This window comes from Sardina pilchardus, chromosome 5 (genome assembly GCF_963854185.1).
Source record: "Sardina pilchardus chromosome 5, fSarPil1.1, whole genome shotgun sequence".
NCBI classification, from domain to species: domain Eukaryota; kingdom Metazoa; phylum Chordata; class Actinopteri; order Clupeiformes; family Clupeidae; genus Sardina; species Sardina pilchardus.
Window position 1 is genome coordinate 16,779,591 of NC_084998.1, and position 10,701 is coordinate 16,790,291.

The window sequence follows — 10,701 nt, forward strand, 5'->3', positions numbered from 1 at the left end:
CGTAGAAATTCGTGCAAATAAAAGCCGTACATCTTTCCCAAATGCAGCACAGAATAGGCTATGTAGCGTTCCAATGTGAAAAGTAATATGCAGTTATGTCATTTTACACATAAGGGCCTATGGTTCATGTTCTCCTAAGCGATATATTCAGTGGCAAATTGCAAAGAGCAGGTGGGGATTAATTCCGTTTCAATTAAAGATAAATAACTTAATAAAAACATAATAATTTGAAATAGGCCTAGACACGGGGAATCTATACCAACTTTGCCAACAGTTTTTTGTCTTTAATTCATTTTGCAGAAATCAATTTACAGCAAGAGAATATTATTCAAGCTGCAGTGCAGAGGAGCCTGGATTGCTGCATCTGTCAATCTATTACTAGATGAGAGCTGACATTATAAGTGGACTAAAGTGTGATAGGACTGGTAGGGGAAGGAGGTAGAGAATGGAAGAGAAAGAAGCGCATGTAATGTGTGTTAGGTTTGTTAGGGTAGGAGGTATTCTTTGAAGAGTTGGGTCTTCAAGAGTTCCTCATTTCATTTCTGCCAACTGTTTTCATTGGTGCAAGGAATTTATCAATCATATACAGTAGCAATCACCTTATCAATATCCATGTATATTTATAGAACACTTGATCCTGCAGTTATTGTAGAACAAAGTACTTAATACCCAAGGTGTGACCCATTACATGTGTTCCCTGATATGCACACCTTTCTCGTCAGGCTTGGTTTTGATGTTATTATGTTAGGCGGTTTGCTTCAAGTGGTTTCACTGACGAGATTCCTGACATACTGTAAATCTCTCCTTATGAACTCAATGCTTGGGAGACAGCTTCTTGACACACCTATACCACATAAGCCCAACCTGTGACTAACAGTCTTATTGTGTGAGGGGTAGTTTTGTTTAATTTACGAGAACAACACACTTTGAGAGAATTCTTTCTCTGTACCTTGTATTTGCAAGGTCCAAGAAATGGTTCTTAGTCCAAGAAATGGTTCCGATAACACCCTATGCCATTTGACCGTGTTCAAAATGATGTTGGCCTATTATCTCATAGTCACTCCATTATAAATGATAATTGTAGCACATGACAAGCAGTGATACAGTACAAATAGGGAATTTGATCACTTCAGATGCATTCACAAAGCAACAATCCCTATGCAGCTCACAGATAGTCATACATTACATTTACAGTATATGATCTATAGTTAGTAGGCCTATATCTTGGATGGGCAGTTCATGCATAGAAAACTGATTATGGCAGGAAAAGAGCATCTAATTTTCCATAATGATTAACTGACACTGAGGATTTTTCTCTGCTTACTTGATTTGCTTCCTTGTCTCGAGGGAAAATGTTAATGTTCATAATTGATTCATCGGTCCATATAAATCCATATAATGTTAATTCCATCATGGTAGTTTCATCTGTGGGATTCAGCATTGTACTGTAAGAGGCTAATGTGTGTGATGTCTAGACTAGAGCTATCGCCTACTCCATTATACAGTTGCTATAAAAAAAAACATTTATTGTGAAAAGGTTGTCATCTCGTCACGCCACGATTTCCGTATGGTGCAATTAAAACTCAGAACAAAATACATGTGACAATAAGTCAAAAACAAAACTTATTAAAACTTTAAAAAAAACTATTAAACTATTTATTGCATTCTCTGGATTTTCTGTATCATCACACACGCAAAAGGTTATACAATTTTGAAGGAAAAATGTGTCAAACCTTTTTCTGTCACACCATGAAACTTAGGTACAATTTGTACAATCAAGGATGTTAGATTTCCTGGAATGCATAGATTTTCTTTGAGAACAGCTGGAAGAACAACCCACTTACATAAGAGCACCAAGTGACTCCACCATAGCTCAGACTGACTGCTCAACAACTCAGACATGGAGAAGGAGGAGAGAGACTTCAGGTATGTGATTATCATTATTATTTTCTTTAACGTCACCCAATGCATTTGATTCAACATTATGACTTCTCAGATAAATCAGCAAACAGTGCAAAGCAAGGCAGGTTTATTTAATTAGGGCATTTCATGCAGAGGCAAGTCAATGTGCCTTACATAAAAACAAAATTAATATATGAATATAAATTAGGAGAATAATGTCATTTAAAACATTTAACAACTTTAATTTTTCTTTTGTTCAACAACATTTAACAACTTTAATTTTTTTTTGTTCTTGACTTGATCTTGAATTTCCCCTTGGGATCAATAAAGTATCTATCTATCTATCTATCTGATTAAAGTCTTTCCCTCCTGTGATCAAGAGCCACGCGCAGATGACTTAACATGACTTCCATTTTAATGGAAGGTTCATGGACCTACATGTACATATCATTTTGACATTTGATAACAGGCAATCCTGGGACTGTGCACGAGAGGTGCCCATAATCCAAGATGATCAGAAGCCAAGAAAACTGCTGAGCTGCATTCATTTACTGGTCACTGGTCTCGTGGGTGTCATCATGTTTGGACTGGCATTTTTGAGCAAAGTAAGGCTTTTATATATTTATTAGGGCTGTCAATCGATTAAAAGTTTTAATCTAATTAATTACATACTCTTTGATTAATTCATCTAAATTAATCGCATATAAAATGTAATCGCAAAATCGCAATGTCAACACTATTTCTTTGCAGTAATGTGGTACTTAAGAGTTGACAAACTCCGGTGATATGCAAATTCTGTGCTGCAGACATTGCAGAGGACTTTGTTTTAATCAACACTTTCTTTTTAACACCGTCAGGCCGTTTTTTTTAAAGTAAATGTTCCAATCAATGATCCAGGCAGCACATTCTCGTCTCCCCATTTTACGGTCTAATGGTTACTGACTAGAATGGCTCCGTGTCAAAGGTCATCGATTAATCTGCGATAATTTTTTTTATCAGTTATTTTATCTCAAATTAATTCATCTAAATTAATCAGTTATTTTGACAGCCCTAATATTTATACATTTTTGTTACCTGGTACAAAGTGCTGTCAACACTTATATTTTGTTTGTTTACCAAAGAAGTACACTCATCATGAAATTAATATCTGGTCCAAGTTTTAATAGAGTCTGCCAAATTAATAGTAGAGAACTTTTCATCTTGTTGTGAGATTCAGTGCTGTATATGTTTCATTTTATTCAACAGACATCATTTTTGCTCTTGATAACGATCGCAAGTCCAGAAGGAATCGCCATCTCAACAAAGCCGTATGCCTCACTCTTCATAGGAGTGCTTCTTACTGCACCCAGTGTGTTGACCCTCCTTAAGAGCATTTGGAAAATGTCTTTTAAAGACTCTGATACCCCCTCAAGAAAAACATTGTTATGGGTAAATGATAAACTTTTTAAATAAGATTCACATATTTTATTCACAGAGTTTCTTTGGATTTACAATTCTAAAGATGAATTTAAGGTTCATAAAGTTCATAAATGAATTTCATAACTATGGTTTCTCTTTACCAGGTTGTCTCAGTTGACATATTTGTGTCTCTGGGAGCTGCCACGCTTGCCCTTGTCACAATGCCACATTTCGACATCCTGACAAATGTAATGCTACTGAACAGCGTAGGCATATTGTCTGCTGTCTTTCAAGTGATTGCCAATGTGAAAGTCAGAGGAAGGAAAATATTTGTTATCATTTCCATGGCTGCGATTATTTTACTTCTGGCTGGCCATGCCCTGTTCGCAGCAGGGTACATCAGAGAAGCTGGACAACGCCTGTCTCAAAGTGACACTGCATTAATGATCGGGTTAACAGTAGCCTGCACAGTCTGTGTATCCTGCAACTGGTGGGAAAACTGTGCAAGCCTGTTTAACATTTCATTCTTCAGAAGTATCACAGAAGATGTAAAAAGAGCTGGGAGCATAGTAGGAATTCTCTCCAGCATCATCCGAATAGCTGTCACGGCAGTAGTGCTAGGGGCCAAACACTCCACCCAAGACTGGGCGTCCATTTTGTCTGTCTCACAGAAGGACAAGGTGACCATCTTGAGCCTGTTTGCGATCCAGGCCATCTCCTCTGCACTGTGTCGCTGCTTTGCGGTCACTGCTTGTAAAATGCATGCTGTCAGCCGCAGCTTTGTATACCCCATGTGGTTCGTCTCTCCAACGGCGCTGGCAGCATTCTTATTGGTCATCTGGCTTCCCTATCATACCGAGCACAATATTGCCCATTTCCTAAATCACTCCTTCCCACTCTACTGCCAGGAAATCGTGTCTGCGCATAACATATCTGAGTCCCTCACCCCCTATAGACCAGTCGACACATTTGATCTAATACAGTCAGATATCACCCATAGCCTTTGCGCGCGGCCAATGTTCTATGAAGGGGATGTTCTGGGCCATGGGCTCCTGGCCGGTTCTGTGGTCAGCTGGTGGCTCGGGCTGGTGTTGTGCACCACCTACATCAACTTCCTGAAGATTAATCGCATCCAGAGGACGCATGGCTTATTTGTACGAAGCTTCTATGAGGCAACTTTCATCGACCAGTCTTTGCTTCTCAACACAAAATTTGACATTCCCAAGTTCAAAGGAGAAAACATCAAGTATGTACACTTATGCTTTTGTTAGTACTTTCATGAAATCGTAATAAAAGTTAATTAATTTAGCCCTATATATTCAAGAACATTTTGTTTTCCCAACAGGGAAAAGGAAATAACCATCTACCTGTGCGCTACTATGTGGCATGAGACTTCTGATGAGATGATGAAAATTGTCATCTCAATGTTCAGGTATATCTCAACCTGTCCTGGCTGAAGCCTGCTAACTAACTAAACATTGTTTGTAAATAACAATAACAACGCACAATTTGCTCTATGAAGGTTGGACAAATACAGGCCGAAGACAAATGTCTTCAAAGACGTGAGCTTTGAGTCACACATTTTCTTCGACGATGCTTTTCAGCAAGATGGAGATCGACACACTGTGAATAAATATGCCGAAACCTTGGTGGAAGTGATCAGAGACGTGTACAGGTCAGACTTATTCCACCTGTGGTTGTGCTGTAAAGATGCCACAAGACTATTTGAATCGTATTATTCATACAGTATATTTCACATACAGGATTTTCAGTGAAGATGGCACAACCATGTTTCGAGAGAAAAAGCCTATTGCAAATCAAAAACTCATCCCTACACCCTATGGTGGACAACTGCAGTACTCATTACCACAGGGCAACACACTGACAGTTCACTTTAAGGACAGACAGAGAATTAGGCACAAGAAGAGATGGTCTCAGGTAATTTCTCAAACCAAAACTGTGTGAACGTTCTATGTGTTATAGGTGCAACTAAGTTATAAGTATGTTATATGTGCAACTAAGTTATAAGCATGTTTATGTGTGTGTGTGTGTGTGTGTGTGTGTGTGTGTGTGTGTGTGTGTGTGTGTGTGTGTGTGTGTGTGTGTGTGTGTGTGTGAGAGAGAGGGGGTATTTCAGTCAAAATTGTAAGCATTATTGTGTTTAACAGAGTAATCAACAACCGCTCTGACTTCTCCCATAGATAATGTACATGTACTACCTTCTGGGATGGAAACTCCACAGGAAGTTTTACCAGGATTATGAGAGTGGTATGGCCAGGGTCATCGTGGAGGAGAACCTGAAGGTTGGGGACAAAGCATGATGATGCAATCACTTCACAAGCACAGCTCCATATCAACCACATTGACAATTTGTCTAACGTTATTCTGTTTTATATTTGTATGTATGTGCAACAGTGAAATTAAAGTTTAATGATGGGAGATGGGGGGCATGTTTAAAATAACCTTGTCCTGCACACAACAGTGGCAGGCAGTAATATTTGTACATTTAACACTTATTTTGTATTTGTAATTTGTATTATTATTATTTTTTTAAAATATATATATATATTGTTACTACTGTGTAAGTATCGATAAACTGTGCCATAGTTGTGGCTGTGTGAAGAATTGTTGAAAGGTGGTTTATGTGCTGATGAGCCGGTTATGTTTTTGACCATTAGAAGGAGACAATGAACACCTATCTCCTGGCTTTGGATGGGGACACTGATTTCCAGCCCTCCTCTGTGATGCTCTTGGTGGACCGTCTCAAGATGTACCCTGAGGTGGGGGCCGCTTGCGGTAGGATTCACCCCACTGGCACCGGTAAGATCTCATGTTGACACACAGACACTCAGAAAGCCAAGAGAGGAAGCCAAGACCTGGAGCTGTATATCATTTGGACAATCACATTGTCATTTGTTAGCATTGCAACAATTGCCACTCACAGCAAAGAGCCTCCCTCTCCAAAAACGAACTTTTGCAGAAATATCACTTGTGATTTGTCCACCCAGTCTGGATGACCACATCCTCTGGTTAGCTACAGTTTAAGTAACGCAAAGTAGGAATTCACCCATTCATCAATTATAGTGGGTATCCATTTAGCATTACTGTAAGAGGGTACACAATTAGTCTAGAACCAATAAAAAGGGTCGTGCTCCTACCCACGTCATTGTGGTGCAATACCAGGCAATTTAGGTGCACACTGGCAATGGCAGAGACACTGTGCTGCTTCAGGTGTCCAGTGGACTGAGTAGGGGTGTTCCCACCGCAGGGCCGATGGTGTGGTACCAGAAGTTTGAGTATGCTGTGGGCCACTGGCTGCAGAAGACGTCGGAGCACGTGTTTGGCTGTGTGCTCTGTAGCCCTGGCTGCTTTAGCCTCTTCCGAGCGGCTGCACTCATGGACGACAACATCATGAAGAAGTACACCATCACAACCACAGAAGCAGGCCACTACATACAGTATGATCAAGGTAAAATGTGTGTGTGTGTGTCTGTCTGTCTGTCTGTCTGTCTGTCTGTCTCTCTCTCTCTCTCTCTCTCTCTCTCTCTCTGTGTGTGTGTGTGTGTGTGTGTGTGTGTGTTTGCACTTTGTTCTTTCTAAACAAAAGACATACAAACGACTTGACACAAACTAAAGCTTACATATTTAACAAGATTCCCCGCTCTCATGTCTTACGTGCGCCTCCGGTTGGTGCTCCCAGGCGAGGACCGCTGGCTGTGCACGCTGCTGCTGCAGCAGGGCTGGCGTGTGGAGTACAGCGCGGCGGCGGAGGCCTACACCAACGCTCCGCAGGAGTTCCAGGAGTTCTACAACCAGCGGCGCCGCTGGGGCCCCTCCACCATGGCCAACAGTCTGGACCTGCTGGGCAGCGGCCGGCTGACGGTGACCAAGAACCAGTCCATCTCCACCCTCTTCATCGTCTACCAGATCCTCAACACCGCCGCCTCCATCCTCGGCCCGGCCACCGTGTGCCTGATGATCGCAGGTGAGCTGGCGTGCCCACCTGGGAAAAATACTCTGCCTTAGAAAACTGTGTGGGCTGGAGGTTCATGTCTTGTATGTGATATGTAGGTGTATGTATGTGGTGACTATAATGTCAAAGAGCTTAAATCATTGACACAATATGGCAATGTGCCAGTGTGTGCTCTAACCCCAAGGTCATAATCAGGTTCATGAAATTGCAACACTCAAAAAGGAGCGAAGTGTGCAGACTGTTTTCAGAGTGTTTTTTTCCCCCCTGCACTTGGGATGTGCACAATGACGTCTTGCTCCTTAAATAGTCAATGTGCCATGTGATAGATCATAAAGAATGTATTCTAAAACATCCGGCCAATTCCTCTCTTCCAGGCAGCTTCTCCTTTGTCTTTGGGGTTTCACCTAATCTAGCGCTTGCACTAGCTGTTGTGCCCCCAGTCGTCTACTTGGCTCTGTGCTACAATCTCAGCACCAACACCCAAATCACCATTGCCGCCTTAATGAGCATATTCTACGCCTTCCTGATGACCGCAAGTATTCTTTCAATCATTGGTAAGGTCGTAACACTTACTGATTTACTTACTTAGACACACACACACACACACACACAGACACAGACACACAGAGACACTCATGTCAGGACACAATCATGTCTGTGTAACTTACTCTTTCTTTACAGATGAGGGGTTCTGCATACTCACATGCTTGCACACACACACACACACACACACACACACACACACACAGAGAGAAAGAGAGGGAGAGAGAAAGAGAGGGAGAGAGAGAGAGAGAGAAAGAGACAAACAGACACATTCAATATTATTTTCTCCTGTGGGCAGGGGACATGGTTCTGGAGGGCACCTTCATGACTCCCAGCGGCCTCTTCTTCATCAGCATCGTGTCCATGTACCTCATCACGGCGCTGTTCCACCCCACCGAGTTCCACCTCATCATCCACGGCTTCCTCTACATGCTCTGCATCCCCAGCGGCTACCTCCTGCTGGCCATCTACTCCATGGTCAACATGAACAACGTGACCTGGGGGACCAGGGAGTGCGCTGGACCAAAGCCCGCCGCCAGCGCTGCTGCTGGTGCTGCTGCTGCTGCCTCCACACAGGAACCCGTCGAGCGGAACGTCAAGTTGGAGAGAAGGTGCAAGTGCTGCCGCTGGAACCTGGGGCTGCAGGTCGGCGAGGACCAGGAGATGATTGAGGTATCGCCTGTCAGCGCTCAGCAGGCAGAACCTGTTTCAGCCAATCACCAAGAGCCAGAAGAGAAGAAAGGGTATTTCACAGAATGTTTGTTGTGATCTAATAGTTACAGCATATCATAATTATAAGATCAGTATATTAAATCGTGAATTAAACATATTTCCTGTTTGTTTGTTTGTTTGTTTGTTTGTTTGTTTTAGCCACAGAGAAGATCCAGAGAGTCGTAAGTATTTTGTATTTTTTTAAATAAGGTATTCTGGGCACCACACAATGTTTATCCTTTGTCTTGATCATGTGTGTTTATGTGACATTTCCCAGACTGGATTGCACAGCTGGTGGAGAAATCCAGGGAGCTGACGCTGGAGAGACATGACCTCGATAGAGTAAGTTTAAAGATCAAATATTCACTAACCTCAAGAGTAGACTTGACCCTTGGTATAGTCATATTTACCAAATGTAGAGCTAAAGTTGACTAACTCATTCCAGGATGAAGTGCAGTTTTGGGAAGGCCTCCAGGAACACTATCTAAAGCCTCTGGGTGAAGATGTGGCAAGGAAGAGGAAAATTGAAGCAGACCTTAAAGACCTTAGAAACAAGGTTTCCTATCTCATCCTATCTCATCTATCAATCTATCCATCTGTCTATCTATCTATCCATCCATTCATCAAAACAATTTCTAACAACACCTTGCAGTCTGCAGTGGAAATGGAATGTCCATCTCTCAAAGGTTGTCTCTTTTTCTTGTTGTGCTTCTCTCTATCGCCATCTACAGGCCACATTTGTGTACTTCATCTGCAATGCCCTCTGGCTTGTGGCTACATTCTTCCTGCAGGAGATAGGAGGGGCTGTCAGCATCCAGATTCCCAAGATTTATATCAATGGGACAATAGATCCAAACGGACAAATCTTCTTAGATCCCATTGGCTTAATGTTCGTCATTGGCTTTGCACTTATACTTCTGATCCAGTTTCTAGCTATGCTGTGGCACAGGTAACTTTAAATAAAATAAAAAAGTCTGTTGTTTTATGTTCTTTTCCATTCTACTAATGGTTTAAAATTCTTCTCTTAATAAGGCAACTGCAATTTTGTCAGGATCCTGTACTTTATTGTCTCTCCAGAATACAAACGTTGATTCACTTCATAGCCTTCCAAGGAACCGAGTCTGCAGCCATGAAAAAGAATATGAAAAAGTCTTACGAGAGTCTACAGAGTGAAAAGGTATAAAAAATAGTTTGTCTTTGCCATGAGAAATGGATGGTAATGGATGATCACTGATTTGATACATTATTTTGACATATTAATGGTGTATGTTTGTGTTTATGGTTCTTAGAAGATGCATTTGTTTCACTACAGAAGCTATTGTTTGTTTCACAAGCTTTCATTTTCTTTGACAGTCCCATGAGGTTGACGATCTCCCTTTGGCAAGCAGGCTATGATAGGAAGACCGAATTGTGGCGAAGACTCCACGAGATGAGCACCTTTAATCAAAAGATTAGATGTAGGCCTACAAAAGACATAATTAAGATGTAGAACACTTGCATGTAACACTTGCACTAATAACGGTAACATGGCATGCTATATTTCAGCAAGTCAATTATGTTACTGTGCTTATGTATAAAAATGCTATTCTGTAAGCCTCCTCTGAGGCTTTCCTTATTACAGGGCTTAGAGGACTGTTCTTTCCAGGCTTGTTATTATTCCCATTTTTCTAATAAAATAATTCAGCTTATTTCTGTCTTTTCTACATGTTTCTACTCTTCATAAAACATTTAGCAAAAATGACCAAATGTAGTGTGGAATACAAGTGTTATGAAGGGAGAATGGTGATGTAGAGCAGTCCATTGGCATTCCTCTCTATCTCATCAGATCTCTCTGTCAGTCTATTTCTGTCTATCTTTTAATTCATCAAAGTCTTTATCACACTTTTTCTCACTCATAGGAAAGCCTATATTATATCCTTTCCCATTTGTCTTTACAAACTCTCACTCTCTGTCTCACTCACTTAAATAAATCGGAATCATATTCTTCAGGAAATTCAAATAGGCCTAATGTTATTGAAGACGGTGAAGAGTCATAAATCTCTTCGATAAGAAATGTATAATCTAATTTGCCTTGCGCAACTTTTCTAGTGCTACTCTCAGGCTATGTCTAACTTCATGCTGTATGCAGGAATTTCTTTGTTGGTCATGCATTATTTTCCACCAACACTCCCAAA

General features: G+C 41.2%; 1 protein-coding gene across 1 annotated transcript; it reads left to right on the plus strand.

The window, feature by feature from the left end:
* The first annotated feature begins 4,316 nt into the window (after positions 1 to 4,316).
* On the plus strand, positions 4,317 to 10,163 carry LOC134079855 (chitin synthase chs-2-like). Its single transcript, XM_062535966.1, has 13 exons — positions 4,317 to 4,550; positions 5,502 to 5,603; positions 5,979 to 6,120; positions 6,569 to 6,769; positions 7,001 to 7,285; positions 7,648 to 7,827; positions 8,115 to 8,559; positions 8,687 to 8,709; positions 8,805 to 8,869; positions 8,973 to 9,083; positions 9,259 to 9,476; positions 9,605 to 9,704; positions 9,881 to 10,163. The coding sequence occupies exons 1-13, from the start codon at positions 4,317 to 4,319 to the stop codon at positions 9,920 to 9,922; spliced, it is 2,148 nt and encodes a 715-aa protein (XP_062391950.1). The 3' UTR covers positions 9,923 to 10,163.
* Positions 10,164 to 10,701: the final 538 nt, after the last annotated feature.